The sequence below is a fragment of the Crinia signifera genome, chromosome 4 (assembly GCF_055691185.1).
Source record: "Crinia signifera chromosome 4, ASM5569118v1, whole genome shotgun sequence".
Lineage (NCBI taxonomy): Eukaryota > Metazoa > Chordata > Amphibia > Anura > Myobatrachidae > Crinia > Crinia signifera.
This window is the reverse complement of record NC_139220.1, coordinates 184,009,002-184,026,839: the sequence shown is the minus strand read 5'-3', so window position 1 is coordinate 184,026,839 and position 17,838 is coordinate 184,009,002. Positions and strand designations below refer to the sequence as shown.

General features: G+C 43.8%; 1 protein-coding gene across 3 annotated transcripts in view; it reads right to left on the bottom strand.

Annotated features, from left to right (window-relative positions):
- SCAPER (S-phase cyclin A associated protein in the ER) overlaps positions 1-17,838 on the bottom strand; it is a 278,002-nt gene that overhangs the window by 208,454 nt on the left and 51,710 nt on the right. For 2 of the 3 annotated variants that reach the window (XM_083183157.1, XM_083183158.1), the window contains exon 9: positions 1,868-2,080. In XM_083183157.1, coding sequence (XP_083039283.1) covers positions 1,868-2,080 — 213 coding nt within the window. The remainder of the gene's footprint in view (positions 1-1,867; positions 2,081-17,838) is intronic. The other variant, XM_083183159.1, reaches the window with a different exon arrangement.

The following is a 17,838-nucleotide window of genomic DNA, read 5'->3' as shown; positions in this document are numbered from 1 at the left end:
TTCTTAACTGTATTAAAATGATTTGTAATGAACTTCAAAAGAACGATACTTTTAATTTCAACAAAGACAGAGAAATTGCTTTTCTAAAGCTGGGTACACACTATAAGATATTTCTTAAGGATTTGGATAATAATGATATTATTGTGTATATGGTAAAGTGTGTACCCACTATATCGTTAAAGATGCACACTCCTGCGTCTGAACATGCTGTCCAATTCTGACTATATTGCCACAGACTGCATGTTCTGAGCAAGGGTATATAACATTTAGCGTGTATGCGCTGGATCGATTGAGAGATATCGTTAGCAATATCGCTCATGGAGGAATCATATAGTGTTTACATAGATTAAGGCAAGACATATACAAAGCATATTTAGTTTAGCACAAATATTAAATATAATTCAGTACGGTATTATTTGAAAACAAGTTGGCCTCTAAAATGCAGCAGATAGGATTTCAATTCAGTTAATCCAGAACATTAGAAAATTAGGACTGTGCTCCTAATAATATACCCCTTTATCACAGTTATTGCTGTGAAATGACCAGCTCACAGACGTGAGTCCAACCTTAAGATAATGATTTTATGAGCAACCCTGAGCATCTAACTCACTAACATGATTTTTGCTTATTATAACAACAGGGAAAGCAAAATAAAGGTATACATGATGACACAATGTGACAAAAACATGGACAGTCTCTGTTAGCATCTTAAATCTTTCTTCTAACACCTCTGTAACTAGAATGGTCGGAAGAGTTTACCTGTTCTGAACAAGTACACCGTGAGAAGAAACATTTTGACAGATGAGAAAAAGAAACTGTTAGGTCACATTAGAGAGAAACCATCTTTCACACGCAAATACCAGCTATCCCCACATACAGTAAAGTCACCCACACACTCACCGGTTCAATGAAGATCGCACCCACATTTCTTTTTATTCTCTTATTGTCATTTTCATTCATGAACAAATGCTTCAAGTAAATATAGATTCACAACATCAGCCATACACATAAGAATTCACACTTGCACAATTCACGTCATTGTCGAGCTGCTAGAATTAGATTTACAACATGCAAATTAATCAGAATATTTATTCTGTAAACTCTGTATAAATCTAGAAATAAAAGATTCAAATGTTTCAAGTAATTCCCTGGATACTTTATTGTACCCATTATATAATAATATAAATGAATTCAGAGATTAACCTGTGTTATCAAGTCACTAGTTATCAGTTCCACGTATTACATACACTGGGAGGTCAATAAAAATTAAGCCCTGGTTATATTACAGGAACTGTTCTGCCAAATGGAGCAAATTTCATATTGTAAAACCACGTTTCACAGCTTAGAAATGACAGATAAATCCTACTGCTGTCCAATGGTTGAAGTTACCGTGGTCTCACTGATCCTAATAAAAGAGCTCTCAAAGTGGTCAACCAAGACTGTCCTGTTCCTTATTGTCTCCTCAATACTTCACTGAGCAACCAACTACATATTAATTTCCCACCCAATATCGCACCATTCAAGCCTTATGTATATGTGGCACTGGAGCCTTCGTACAACTTACAAGAGGCAGTTAGGTAAGCTATTGTGTGAATCTGCTAAAGGGAATGTGGAAATACTCGCTGATGATCAGGGCTTGCTGTACCAGAAGCATATGGTGCTAGCGATGTGCTTAAACAATTTATTCACTTCTGAATCTTTTCCTATTTAATTCAAGTTTGTGACCAATGCATGTGCTACTTTCTGGAGTAAGAACCCCTCCTTCTCATCCCATACATAACCCATCCAGCATTCATTTCACACATACCATGATAGAAAATACTTAAATAGAGAAATAAAAAAGTAATATAAGGCAAAATGTTCTTACCAATCTTCCAGCACTCACGTTTGAAAGGTCCAGATCACTGGCACTTCTCCCTCCCCCTTCTGGGTCTGCAGTGCAGGTGACCTTGGCCTTTCGTATCCTTGACAAGGGATCCAGGAACACAACAGGGATGTCCAAGCAGGGTAGTGATGGTGTTGGTTGTGGGATTAATGGGCCAGTGGTCTTTAGTTCTTCTAAAGCCTTGTGGACTGTAAACTAAAAACAAATGATAACATAGTCAAAATCATATATATATTATTTCTGGAAGGTGATTTTTGGTAACGATCCCTTTTTCTCCCTTCATACTTAACCAAAACCGATAAATGAGGTACCATTTTAAAAATTAAGTTGTCTGCTTCTGACAAATTGTTAATTTAGAATTGCACATTTTATTGTTTGTATAAAAATTGTTAGAAATTGACTTTTGACCCTAGAGTTCTTTCCGTGAATGCGTCTATACGGCACGGCTAGGATGATCACTTTTGCTTGGCTACTTGATTACAACTTTTAATACAATATACGTTCCACACACTAATATACAATATGTGGACCGTGTGAAAATTTTGCATGCAAATAAAATACCATTTATTTTATAGCGAGGTTGATGGTTTGTATTAGGATGAAAGAAGACCTGGTTCATTTGTAGCCATTGTTCATTTGTCAAATAACAATGGTGTGTAAGGACAATATCAAACCAAAATTAATCTTATTTTATTCACATGCAAAATTTTCACACGGGCCACCTAGTGTTATTGAATTACTGAATGGTATTAATATGTCATTAAAACTTTTAGAAAACTAATCATTTTACCATGTATAATGTTTAATGAAACAATTTAGTCTATAGTCTATTACCCAGTCCCCAATGTGTATCTCTTTAGTATAGGAATCAAAGAGAACTGTACCAGCAAATACTGTACTACCATGGCTTTAAACATATTGGGCCAAGGAATCCCCGCATTCCTCTAACGCCTGATACTGCAGAACTGGGTGTTGATGTCAATTGTGGGAGCTGATAGCCACAGTCTATCAATAAGTCTGTTTACTCTATGATATGATGAGAACGCATTACCCTATATGGAATGATATTTACACTATACACATTCAGCGCATGAACAATGATCTTTCTCTTCTCTAACTATCTTTTCTTTCCTCTTCTTGTATATTTTAATGTAAAAAAAATTTTTTTTTTAAATGTTGACATTCAGACAGAACGGAGCAGAGATACCATTTCCATTTATTAACTAATGTCTTTATTGTGATCTACATGGCAACATGTTATGTGAACATAATATACAGACCAGTATGTTAGACTGGCTATCATTTGACATCTGTGTATGTACATTCTCTGCCTTGATACTCTGTTCTGTACTCATATTTTGCTGAATAAAAAAGACTTTATTTAAATAAAAAAAACATATTGGGCCAAATGTAATAGGGCGTGAGAGATTTTGGCAGAGTTTTCCAATTTTTATAAAGCGGCAATCAATTAGGTCAAAATCAGATTAAAATCAACCCGGTTTTTAAGTGTAAATGACTGCTGCTTTAGAAAAATGGGAAAACTTTCCCAAAATCTCTCACACTGTATTATATTTGGCCTATTGTATTTTTATAATATCAGGAAATACCATTCTATCCTAAATTAGATGAAGATCACTAGAGGTTCATTCTATCTCCAGCACCCAGAGGGTGTGTAACTCTCTCTGGGGCTTTGCACTGCTGGCAGGTAGACTGTGGGGGGAGGAATGTATTGCCTTACATGGATGGATATTCACTTAATTTATAGATCAGAAAAAAAGACTTGGCTACTAATATAAGGATCATTAAGCATAATATCTTCCTCCTCATCAATAAATCATGTTGCTATCTTCTACATAAGTAAACAGCAAGGTGCCCACGCGGCCCTTCATTGTAAACATTCTGTTAACCTGTACAATCCTAACATGTGTAAATGCTATTAAATGCAAAATAAATTGGGTACAGTTATGAAATGTGTTCTACAGGTAACTATGCATAAAAGTGGTGATGGTCATAGAGGTTATGTGAGGCAGTAGAAAATTGGTGATGGCAGTTTTAAAAAATGTTTCCTTTTATATAAAGCTAAACTACAGTAACATTAGTTTACAGCGCTATTTAGAACTGAACGCTCCTTTAGGACAAAGGAAATGTATGCAAAAACCTGACAATGCAGTCATTTCAGCTGCTGTAATATCACTGGCCTTGCCTTGTGCAGGAAGTCACTAATTCACATTAATATTCTGGCAAATAGCAGTCATTCAGTTATTTTATGAAATCCTTCCTAAATGGCAATCTATGGGGTTATTCAGACCCGATCGCTGCTCTGCTAATTAGCAGAGACCTACAATCAGGTATGCCCCCAAGTCAGAGTGAAATCCCACCCTTAGCGGGGCTTGCGAAAATTATCTGGATCAGCAACTAGCTGCAAATCGATTCACCAGCCGCTCACCATCTATTGATTTTTCCAGTGTGTGCAGTCTGTGTGTAGCCCAGGAATTACTCTGAGGCTGCGATAAAAATATCACACACCCTCCCTTCTAATGCCTGTGTTTTCCCTCACACTCCAAGAAAATGGCTGATTAATACCCCCCCACCCCCAAGTGTCGGCTTTCTGTCAATCAACTAGAGTACAGAAAGTGGTTAAAATAAAAAAGAGCAGGAATTTAACACAGGATATGATCCGTCTGCATGCAGTCATTAGTCGGCCGGCCTGCGAAATCACAGCCATGCGAACAGGTATTAATAACCCCCTAGGGTGCATTTATTTTATTATTTATTACCACTTATTTATATAGCGCACACATATTCCGCAGCGCTTTACAGAGAATATTTGACCATTCACATCATACCCTGCCCCAGTGGAGCTTACAATCTATATTCCCTACCACATGTACACGTGCACACAGACATTGGCCCTTATTTTGATCTGAGCGGTACGGACCGCGTGCGGCCGTACCGCCGATGTTTACACTCTGTACATGCGCAGAGGTCACTCTGCGCATGTGCAGGGGAATTCGCCGAGTAAAAAATTTAGACGCCGCAAAGGGGGCGTATAGGGGTGTGAGGGGCTTAATAGCCTCATTACCCTATGTATACGCCCAGCGTTTCATGGGCGTTCCCATGCAAACGCGGGGCGTATGCATGGTAATGAGGCTATGACGCCAGTGATGGGGGCGGAAAGCTGACATCGCCGGATGTCAGCTGCCCGCCCCAATACAAGCTTTCACACGGACGATTGTCCGTGTGCTCTAAGCTTGCGTGAGCGGGGGGAGCGTGCGGCCCTGCCTTCGATGGTCATCGACCATCGAATGCAGGGGGCAGCTCCCAACATGGTGGAGGCGTACGCCCCGCCATTTTCATGCGGATCGGCAGCCGTCCGTGTACGGACGGCCGTGCCGATCCGTCTTGTAGGCGGGGATTCGTCTGGTGCGGTCGGAGCCGCATATGCGGCTCGACCGCACCAACCAGAATAAGGGCCATTCTAGGGTTAATTTGCTGGGATTGTGGGAGGAAACCGGAGTACCCGGAGGAAACCCACACGAGTATGGGGAGAATATACAAACTCTCCACAGTTAGGGCCATGGTGGGTATTGAACCCATGACCTCAGTGCTGTGAGTATTTAGAAACAATGTAGTTATTTCATATATATTATTCAGCTCAGTAATACATAGCTCGTGACCTATAAAATAGACATTGACTTTACTTGAATTTGTTGCTTTCAGCACACACATTTTTCTTTCTACATAATAATTATTATAACTATTGTTAACCTTTTATTATACAACGCAGCAAGTTCTGTTGCACTTTACAAAAATAAGATGATGGGAACAGTATGTACAGTATGGTTCTACAGGTGACTGTAGGAAAGTTCTTGTTGCAATAGAATGCCAATATACTGTATATTAAATCATGGGTAATGACTAGAGACAGGATTATATGCATTTGCATATTTGCATATGCATTTGCATATTTTGCCCATTCTCACTGGTTATTGCATATTTTACCTAAAATCTAGTGATGGTGCATATTTTAGGCCCCGCTCCCTTTCCACCCGCGAGTCACAGCACTGCTTTGCCCTGCTGCTGCTGGCCAGGTAGTGGTGGAGTGTGCAGGCTGGGGCAATATGTGCGCAGTGTGGGGAACCTTGGATGTACGCTATGTCTGACACTGCTCTAGGCTGCAAATCCATGTTGATAAAAGTCAGTCGGGCGGATGCCATTACGAAGCTCCTGAACCTTTGCCTGCCCCTGGCCTGGGACTTTATACCAAGAGACAGACTTCTGCTGCAGAGGAGGCAGGCAGAAGGGTTGTGACATCATGTGGCAAGGAGAAAATGCCGTGTCACAGTGAGTATGCGGCGCAGGGAGGAAGCCTTCCACTGCGCCGCCCTCACACGCTATGATGACATTTGATCCATCGGCGCTGGAGATGAGGGTCTGTGTAGTTGATGCAAGAAGAGCTTTGGACGCTGCAGTCTGCTGTAGCAGCCAGAAAGAAAAAAAATCCTGTGTACAGCACTAGACATCTGCAGATGCTGTGGGCCTATTTTTGAGGTTTATTTGCAACTAATTTTATGCTGATTTTTTAATAAATAAGTTAAAAATTACTTTTTATTATTATTTAATGTAGCATATTTTAACACTTTTCATGCATATTTTAAGTATTTTTCAGGCATATTTGCATGCATATTTCAAGCTTTTTATGTTGCATATAATCCTGTCTCTAGTAATGACTATCAAAACAAGTTGGATATATATATATATATAGAGACAGGATTATATGCATTTGCATATTTGCATATGCATTTGCATATTTTGCCCATTCTCACTGGTTATTGCATATTTTACCTAAAATCTAGTGATGGTGCATATTTTAGGCCCCGCTCCCTTTCCACCCGCGAGTCACAGCACTGCTTTGCCCTGCTGCTGCTGGCCAGGTAGTGGTGGAGTGTGCAGGCTGGGGCAATATGTGCGCAGTGTGGGGAACCTTGGATGTACGCTATGTCTGACACTGCTCTAGGCTGCAAATCCATGTTGATAAAAGTCAGTCGGGCGGATGCCATTACGAAGCTCCTGAACCTTTGCCTGCCCCTGGCCTGGGACTTTATACCAAGAGACAGACTTCTGCTGCAGAGGAGGCAGGCAGAAGGGTTGTGACATCATGTGGCAAGGAGAAAATGCCGTGTCACAGTGAGTATGCGGCGCAGGGAGGAAGCCTTCCACTGCGCCGCCCTCACACGCTATGATGACATTTGATCCATCGGCGCTGGAGATGAGGGTCTGTGTAGTTGATGCAAGAAGAGCTTTGGACGCTGCAGTCTGCTGTAGCAGCCAGAAAGAAAAAAAATCCTGTGTACAGCACTAGACATCTGCAGATGCTGTGGGCCTATTTTTGAGGTTTATTTGCAACTAATTTTATGCTGATTTTTTAATAAATAAGTTAAAAATTACTTTTTATTATTATTTAATGTAGCATATTTTAACACTTTTCATGCATATTTTAAGTATTTTTCAGGCATATTTGCATGCATATTTCAAGCTTTTTATGTTGCATATAATCCTGTCTCTATATATATATATACCTTCCTATCATACAAAAGTACATTTCAAAATATATCACTTTAATATAATAGTGACACAATATTACCATGGGCTGCTGGGCAATTCTGCTTCTTTCTATATCTAATTTCCAATGTGTACCTCCCCTCATCACATCATGCCACTGACAATATCACATGCTGCTCTACCGTTACTAATATAAACACACATATGAGCAGGTCTCTGTTTCCTGCAAGATCAGCAAATGAGTTTCCTGCTGCTGCTGCTGCTGCTGCTGCTGCTGCTGCTGCTGCTGCTGCTGTGAACAGTCCCAACAACTACAGGTTGTTGTTCTATTACTGTCCCCTCTGAAGGAGGGTGCCTCATCATATTTTTCCTACTTTTCTTGAATGACAGGAAAGTCCCAAATTTTGTGATGCTTCCACAATTCCAATTAGAGTGGACCAATATCTTGGATCTGGCCCACTCCCCAGTGAAATGGTGGTCTGACAGCTTAATGATGTTATCTGCGAGAAATCACATTATTGTGGTACAACTCCCAGCCGTATAATACTGTAAGATGTACTAACAGCAGGGGCCATGACCATAATGTTGCAATTAGTGGCACCATCCCACTTCCCCTAATTTTCCCACAAATCTACACATGGAAGCAGTAATGAAGAGTTGGATATGCGTCACATATGAGTTGGAGATTGGACATAGGCCTCATTTCATTGGTCAGTGTAATTGGCAAAACTAGTGCTTGTGGATTCCCATCATAAAATATGAGGAAAAAACAGATGCAAATACTGTCTTCCACCACATAACTAGCCCTACGAATGACAATAACAATTTATTTAATATATTTTTCAACCAGAAAAGTTTGGCATATGGGTTCCACTTATAAAATTCTGATACTCTAGGGCCCCTTGATTCAAAAACATTTGTGAACCACTGCTGTAGCTACATGGACTGAAAGAACCTGTAAGTGACACAGTAGTAAATCTATGCCAGGTGACATCGATTATCCATTATCTGGTCACCTATCCACTGACCATCCCAATGTTACCTACTATCTTCAGGCAGGCCAGTGTTCACCTTTATAGATGGAGTATTAAATAAGAAAACCACAAAGATTTTGGATTTCCTATTTTATACTTCTGTAAACAATGAACAGTGCATAGAGCTCCCTAGAACGCAGCCCTGATGCCAAATCCTATTTCTTCATTGAAGGTTTAACCTGCTTACAGCAAATATCTTCCGTGGTTTGGGAAGTTTTCCGGAGTAAACCTTGGAATGACATGAAGGCTTCTCAATCCTATTACTCATTGAGACGCTGCCAAAGATTGTGCCCTGTAATCCCTGGGATGTTCTTTGCGTCTGTGCCTCTGCTGGTGAAAACTTCCTTGAAAAACATGTTCTATACAATGATATAATTCACCAGAAATCTTTTATTTACTGTCACACTGGGTCAAAGACTCCTGCCGATACATGTCTCCCTCTGGGCCTGTGCATTGCCTATGGCAGGCGTAAGGTTTGCTTTTTGCTAAAATACACAGTTATATTTTGCTTCACTACCATTTATACCAATAAATGCTGTTTTGCATTAAATTCAAATTAGCTTCCCTGAATGTAATATGCCTACAATTCTTTATTTTGGGCTTACTAACCTTAAATTCGGTGTCTAATTAGCAGGGGCTGGCTGGGAACTTTCAGCCTGGGGGGCAAACACAAGCAAGTGGCCCCACTTTTTTTTACAAGCGCATTAAATGGAAAATCAGATTCACAATGTTGGAGGCCTAGTTTGCTTATTTAGCCGGAATGGGCTTAGAATGCCGCCTGTCAGAAACCGGCAAGTGGAACATAAAACATTGCATCCTTCTGCACATGCGTCAGATAAATGCGCTGCATGGGGCACTGGGAGGAGACCGATTAAATCCCTCTCAGTACATATTGCAAAAAGAAACCCATAGGCTTCTATAAGGCAATGCCATTTACAGATGGCAATGCCCACCAAGTCCATGCTCTAGAACAGGGGTAGCCAACTCCAGTCCTCGAGAGCTACCAACAGATCACAGTTTCCAGCTCACCTCACAGGTACACAGGTGCACTCATTACTGACTGACACATTTTAAAAGATCCACAGGTGGAGCTAATTACATCACTTGTGATTCTGTGAGGAGACCTGGAAAACATGAACTGTTGGTAGCTCTCGAGTACTGGAGTTGGCTACCCCAGCTCTAGAATGTATCGCATTCAGGAGCTTGGTGTATATGAGAAATGTGGTCAGACCTCTGACTATGGATTTTCAGAGGTTTGGACACATTTTTACCTTTGGTGCACCCTACCCCAGTGAGTATACAGAACCCATCTACAGTAGGAAACAATATATTTTGAAATAAATTAAAAAAAAAAATTCAAAATCCCTAGATACTATTATAATAACAACCTGAATCAATAATGGAGTCCTATTCATAAGTCCCAAATATAATTTTTTGTATACAGTATATGAACAGACAGACAGATGGAGCACAAAACTTCCTTTACAAAACCCAATCCAACACAAAAAAATTAACATATCTAAGTTTAAACATTACAGTACTTGGTGCACGGCATCTGTACCCTGTGCTACTGAACTCTCTTCCCTAGATTACTGACCCGTGTGAAGCCTATTCCACAGATGGAGCGCCTCCCGTTCAGTGCCGGAGATCGCCAGAATGTCCCTGCTGGCGATCGCCAGCGGAGAGGCGCTCTATCTGACTGGGATGTGCGAGCATCTCACACGCACGTACGCCCCAGTTTTTTGGCGTCGGGAGACGCGAACCCTGCCCGTCTTTGCTTCAGGGAGACGGGCAGTGTTAGGGGGGTGCGGGGAGGCGGAGGGGACCACCGAGGAATGACGACGAGACGACAGCGGGGACCAACGACGGAAGGGAACACGCAAGTGTCTTGTACACGCGCGTCCCCTTCCGGTGGCTGGCGGGGCAATCCTGCCAGACCCCCGCTAAACGAAAGGTGCTCCATCTGTATATGACCGCTCCCTTTACACTCAATCGATAAATATACAATATGCACACGTGCACTCATACATATATTTAATTTTATATACACAAAATACACCTTTACACACCACACTCAAAATGCAAATTTTGTTATCAGACAGGCAGCTGGCCTGGCTCCTAGGAAAGGGGAGGAGACTTAGGAGAGTGTATGGGACGAGATCTGAGGGAAGGCATCTGGGCTGGAACCACAGCACAGATGACCAGAATGGCAGGGGACAGAGCAGCAGTGTGAAATGAGGGATAGAGTTTGGGGCTAGTGGGCCGCTGCTAATACCATGTTACAGAAGGATGGTATGGGGTTTATGTGACACCCTCCGCGGTTTGGTGGTCTGGGCTACAGCTCTGCCAACTGCCCCTTAAATATGTGCACAATTAGTCACAAACACACACACAATAAAGAATAAAACAACAAGCCCCCCACAGACATGTATGCAACACTGATATTTTTCCCACATATAAAGACACATACCTATAATTAAGAAAACACCAGCAAACTCCCCCCCCCCTACCCCCCCACACACACACACACACACACATATGTATGCAAAAGTTACACATATATTTTTACACTCACATGCAGACACATCTAGTAGTCCCTACACACTCACTAAACAAGATAACAGCCCCCCCACACATGTATTTTACCTCCAGTACAGACAGGCAGGGACGAGAGAAGGGAGGGAGTAGGATGCATGCTGCTGCCCGGGAGGAGAGGAGAGTAGGAGGTCGGGACACAGGAGGGGAGGGGCCAGCCTGTATGGGAGCTCAGCTCATTGGTGGCTGGTCCCAGTAAAGGGGCTGGCCCCAGTATCAAGTATTGCAGCTGAGCTGTGTACAGTAGGCTGAGCCTGAGGCTCCGTACTGGCTGTACTGAGTGTGCCTGACCCGTCTGCACCAGCCCTGAACGGCTGTCAGTGCAGCGAGGAGCACACGCTGCAATGTCTCCCGGCCACATGAATGTGCAAGTGCAGCACACACCTGCGGCCCCAAACAGGTACAGTTTGCTGGCCTGGGGGGCAACTGGCACCCTGCCCCCCTGCCCAGCCCGCCACTGCTAATTAGGATAACAAACATCAGACCACAATACACATCAGGCACTAAAGGAACTGTAGGTTTGGCATGTTGATTCCCAGTAAAATCACTGAATTTCTAAATATATTATTTATAACGACATCTAGCTTACATTTAGTAATTATAAACTTTAAAGACAGAAGAGGAAGAGTGCTGATTCAGCCTGTAACATTTGCTGCAAGCTAATGGTCTGTTAATGGTTGCTCCAACTGGAGCTGCTCCGTCTGTAGTTTTGTGTGCTCCTTCCAAACACATTCGATGGTCAGCGACCATCAAATGATTTGTCCCCGCACCCAAGCCTACGAATGGATGTTTATGCAAAATTTCCATTTGTTCCTTGCGATAGAATCGCCATCCGCCAACCTGTGCCAAACAATGGAAGGGGGACACGTGCACGAGACGCTCGCGAGCCCCGTTCCGATAGAGCCCTCTGCAGTCTCCCACCGCTCCCTCGTCACTGCCCGCACCCACCCCTAACCCTGCCCATCTCCCTGAAGCGTCCCTGTCAGATGGAGCGCCTCTCCGTTGGTGAATGCCAGCTAAGGGAATCTGGTGATTCCCAGTGCTGATTAAGAGGAGCTCCATCTGTAAGACACTCTCAGGTGTCTTAGCTTTTCCTGCTCCCTGTACAGGAAGACGGCAAGCAACTGACATCCAGTGATGTTAGCTGCCCGCCTCCGGCAGCCGCGTCACTGCCTCATTTCCATGGGAACGCCCAGCATTTTCCTGGGAACACCCATGAAATGATGTGCGCTCCCCTGGGCTTAGCTTGTTGCCGCCGCCACCCCCCGTCCTCACTGGCAGGTGTGAATGGGAAGGTGAACTAGCACTTCGCCATGCCCACTCGCACCCAGCATATGCACATGCGCAGAAACAGTGAGACAACCAAAATAAGGCCCGGTAATCCTTAATGATTTGACAGTTGTGTAGTGAAAACCATAAGTCCCTGGAAAATAGATGTATGTTGCAGCTCCAAGGGCACTGGCCACTAAAAGTATACACTATGAGAAGAAAAAATGCTTTAAAACTTTCCACCAAATTGAGGTCCCAGCAACAATATAAAGGGAACCATGGAAATTGTGCATTAGGATCTATCCAGATCTGGTATACTGAACAGACAGGCATGAGAGAAGGTGTCTCGCCTCAGTAGCCAGTCTCTTGTCCAGCAGCTTCGATTTTTGCTCCTCTTTTTTTTTAGTTAGAGACAGCAATATAGTGACCATAGCAGTAAGAATGCCAGCATGAGCCTTTCTTTTCCTCAAGCTCATAATGAAAGTGGTAGAAAACAACGGAACGAATGAACGTACGTACGTGTCCTCTGCACAGCCAGCACTGATGTAAAAAAGAAAATCACTTCTGTTTAGGTTCTGTAATCACGCCCCTTTGTTTTGGTATGCCCTTAACCCAGCCCATTATGATAATTATGTTTATATATATCGTGTCGGGAGAGTGTGTACGGTGGTACAATCTTTCTCTTGCGACTGTTTGGACGGGAGTACATCGGACGTCGCAAGTAAAATTGTACAGGTGTGTACGCGCGTGATCGGCTGTTGTTTGTGGACGGTCCGACGGGAGTGCGGTTGGCCGAACGGTTGCAAGAAACAGGGATTGTATATATGTGTACCCAGCTTTAGGCCAGATGTATCAAGCTTCAAAAAGTGAAAAGGTTGGGACTGATAAACAACCAGCCAATCATCTCCCAACTGTAATTTTTCCAACTCAGCCTGTAATATGGTAGTTAGGGGCTGGCTGTTTATCACTCCCATTTTATCACTTTTTGAAGCTTAAAACATCTGGCCCATAAGCATCTCTTATATATTTGGCTACATCTGCGGCACTAACGCTGGGCGGGGTCACACACCACCCAGCCTGCAAAATCGTAGCCATAGCCAAATATATAAGAGAAAGGTAACCCTACCTAACCCACACCTATGCTATGCCCACCTAACCCACCTAACGCACACCTTTAAACAAATACCACCAGCACGGTCCCGGTCGTTGTGCCCCGGCTCCTGCGCTCAGGGCAGTCAGAGTGTCGCGTCACACAGACACTCTCGCGGGAACACGCTCCGCACACACACTGTGCCAAAGCAGTGCGCACACTGACTCCGGCTGCTTACCGTGCGCTGAGCCCCGCAAGAGCGCCCGCTGCCTCCGGCTGCTCACCGTGCACTGAGCCCCGCAAGAGTGCTCGCACAGTGCCCTCCCTGACGGAATGTGTGCATTCTTCATACAAGGGGGACATGCACGCAGGTCCCGTCACATCACCGTTGGAGGCGTGCCCTTGCACCGATTATTGGGCGTGCCTCCAGGTAACGTCCACACCCCCATAAGCTCCCGCCGCTGTAAGTGGGGGAAGCCTCTTACCGCCACCGCTCACTGTGCACCGCGCTGTGCTGCTGTCAGTGGGAACACACGCTGACAATTTGCTCACTTGCGCCCACGCTCCTGCCCTGCTGCGCCACTACAATACTGCCCGGGGGACCCGCACCGACCTGCCTTTCATCACTGCATGGAGCCGTCCCTTCTAACCTATGAGGGGCGTGGCTCCAGATAGCGGCAACACCCCCCAAACGCTAGCGCTAATGTGTGTGTGTGGACCTGCGTGCGTGTTCCCCGGGCAGGAAAGTACAGTATGGGGTGCTTCACCTATAGTGCCGCTGGAAGGAGATGTTCCCTGTCTGACACAATCCTCCACTCTTGCTGGACTGCGTACTGGGACAGCAGCTACAAGAGCCACAGGTGGGTGCTAAAATATGGAGCCCCTTTCTTTTCTCACCCTGGACCTACTACAGTGGCAAAACTCCATTGACCATGCAAGCAATCCTCCCCCCACCCACCCTACCAACCCATCCGCATCTCCCACACCAGCACCGCAACTGTCCATCACTAAGCCTGTGCACCCCTGCACCTAACCACCACAGAGCACCCACACAAGGCACACCCCGTCTCTCACCCACGACAACCCCACGTCCATCCGTCAAACCCCACTGCCACCATCGCTCCCAACCATCCCGCAAACAACTTCACCACCCCCACACCCACCCCTACACGACATACACCACACACATGCGGAACCCCTGCCCCTGAAGCTCCACCACCCACAGCACACCCGCACCACACCCTCCCCCACCTATGCAAAAACAACACCTACAACTCCCACACCCGTCGTAATCAGGCACCCACCTACACCACTCCTGCACGCACACCTCCTCAACCACCACTACCCCTGCACCCAACCAAGGCAAAACTACATGCACACATCCCCCACCTGCAGTAAAATAGAAATTATATTTCACGCAATAAATACGTTCACATGTTAAGGGGGCAAAGCCCCATACGACGGTGTGAAGAGCGCCCGTAGGGCGCGATGAATCACCTAGTACATGCATAATTGGTAATAACACTGGTTGAATCAGGATGGTATTTGTTTTTTCATTAAACTGGTTAAACTATTATTATTATTATTTGCAACAGCAATACCAGTAAGATTGAGATGCGGCATAATGTGCGTGACCTAGGATGCTGTGATGTGGCAGGCAGTAGGGGGGGTAATCACAGGTTATCTGAGATTGGCAGTTGAAAGGTCTGTTAGATTTATCTTGAAGGAGTGCATTTTGTTTCCAAAATGACACATTTGTTCTGAAATGTCTTAATGGCATTCTGTCCGCCTGTCTTCTTGATACAAACATATTATTTACAAAGCATTTTTTGCCGTTATTGTTATTAATGTGACAGTCATAACCTCATCCAAGCTTATTGGTTGTATTTCCGAAAGCTGGACTAATGATGAGGGCGGAGGGAGCATCCTTCTAGGGGAGATCACATCACTGCCAGCTCGCTGATAAATCAATACCTATTATATGGAGCTGTTTGGATGTTGATACAAACAAGTCACCATCCTCTTACTGCTGAGTAATGAGACTTCTCTCAGTTGCTCTTCCGTCACTCACAGAACTTGGCAGAAAAAAGCAGCACTGCCATTCCTCCTCAGCTGGCAGGACGTTCCAGAGTCATCGCTATTTACCTTATAAACCACTGTTAAATGCATCATAACTCACCAGCTGCGCAGGAACATAATGGCAGGCAGGGAACAGCGAGAAACCATCAAAGGAAAAACACTACAACAATACATTAGCTGTGTCCTAGAATCAATTCCTTCTATTAATATCTAAATCCATTTTTTATATGTTCCTCAAATTGGAAAGCCTCAATATTACAAATATACAAGAGAACAAACATGTAAACAGAAAACAGTAGCAGATAAAATAGATCTCTGACTAGTGATGGAAACCAGAACAGTGCACACTACAAGTGTTTAGTCTTCAATAATATAAATTATCTAACAGTCTGCATGCAGGCAAATGCATCATTTGTAACTCATCTCCTCATACATTCTCCCTACAGCATGTAGACACATTCATTCCTGCTAGTGCCTTTAATCATTATGTACACAGCGTATAAGCACAGGAAATGCACTAAACACATAAGTATTTTGTATATACATGGGAACATTTTGCAAACACCAGATAATAAAAAATACATTTATTTATTCTACAATGATTCAGTAAGTAAATAATATACTGATGGGAAAAATGACCTGCCTTCCGGACTATAAATATGTATGCCCATCGCAGAGGTTACACGATTTCAACGTGCCATCTTAGTAAGAAAATGGGAGCTCTTCTACTTTCACATGTTTAAATTATGGCCCACACTTGTGGGGAGTGGGGTGCAGAATATTAGTGGTTCTGTATTGGGGTGCAGGAGTGGGGCGTACGGTACTGGTGGTAGTGTAGTGCAGGTAACACAGGGTAGCAATGGTAGTGTGAGCTGGGAGTGGGGTGCAGGGTAGCAGTGGTTGTGCATGAGAGGAAAGGGAGTGCTGGTTAGTGGTGGTATTGTGTTGTATTGAGTGCAGGGTAGCTGTGGTAATCTAGGTAGTGTAGCGCAGATGGTGTTGCAGTTAGCAGCAGTAGTGTAGCGTATGCAGGGAGGAGGTGAGGATAGTGGTGGTAGTACAGTGTTTGCAGGGAGGAGGTCCAGGATAGCTGTGGTAGTGTAGTGTATGCAAGGAGAGGGTGCAAGATAGTGGTGGTAGTGTAGTGTATGCAGGTGCAAGATAGCAGTGGTAGTGGGCCTAGATTGAAGTGGGCCGTTATTAAAGTGGGAAAACTGATTCATAACTACAGCGTTATACCAGCGTTAAACCGAAGTAAAACTGAAGGACAAAACAACAACTTAGGAAAACCAAAGTCTGCTTGGAGTGAGTTAAATTCATTCACACAACATACTACTCCTGCCTGCTTAATCTGGCAATTCAACCATAATATCACCATTCTTACATCTGCAAACAACTTTTACTATCACTGTTAAAGCTTGTACTTGCACTGTCTGTTTTGAAAATGACCAGCTGTACCTCTAATGACCTCACCTCTCCTGCTCTTCCATTGATAGTAGGTGTCCCCGACATTTTATTCTTGGCCTTCTTCTTCTCTTTCTCTATACGTCCTCTCTGGGTGAGCTTATGTGCTCACTCGACTTCCACTATCACATCTATGCTGATAACACTGAAATCTACCGCTCCTCTCCTGATATCTCTCCCTCTATCCTCACTCATATCTCCAACTGTCTCTCTGCTGTCTACTCTTGGATGACTCAACGCTTTTTTAGACTTTAAATATCAAAGACTAAGCTGACCCCTTCCCACCCTCCTGCATAAAACCTGACCATCTCTCATCCTAACCTACTGTTTATGCCCACTTCTTCCCCTTCTGTGTCACCCCTGTCTGTCTAACCCTCCCCTTTAGAATGTAAGCTCTCACGAGCAGGGCCCTTTTTCCTCATGTGCCTTTCTTAGAATATATAAACCACTGCCACCCTGATGATTGCTTCAGTGTCCTGTCCCCTGATGTAACTATCCATATTAACCATGTACTTGTCCCAAACTGTCTTGTACTGTAATTTGATATGTGTTTTTGATTATAACTATGCTCTGTAAAGCACTGCGTAATTTGTGTGCGCTATATAAGAAACTGTTAATAAATAAATAAATAGTGCAGTGTGTGCAAGTAGGGTGCAGTGTAGTGGCGATATTGTAGTGGCTATGCTTTTTGAAGGGAGACTACCATGTTGTTTTTTTATTATTATTTCTTTTAGATGTGGACTAAAAGTACTAGTGGACTGGAAGATCCCCACGGCCCTAAGTCACTAGCCTCCAGAACAACACGGTGAAACAATTCAATTCAATCTGGCTTCCGTGGTATTCTCACCATAATCTTGTTC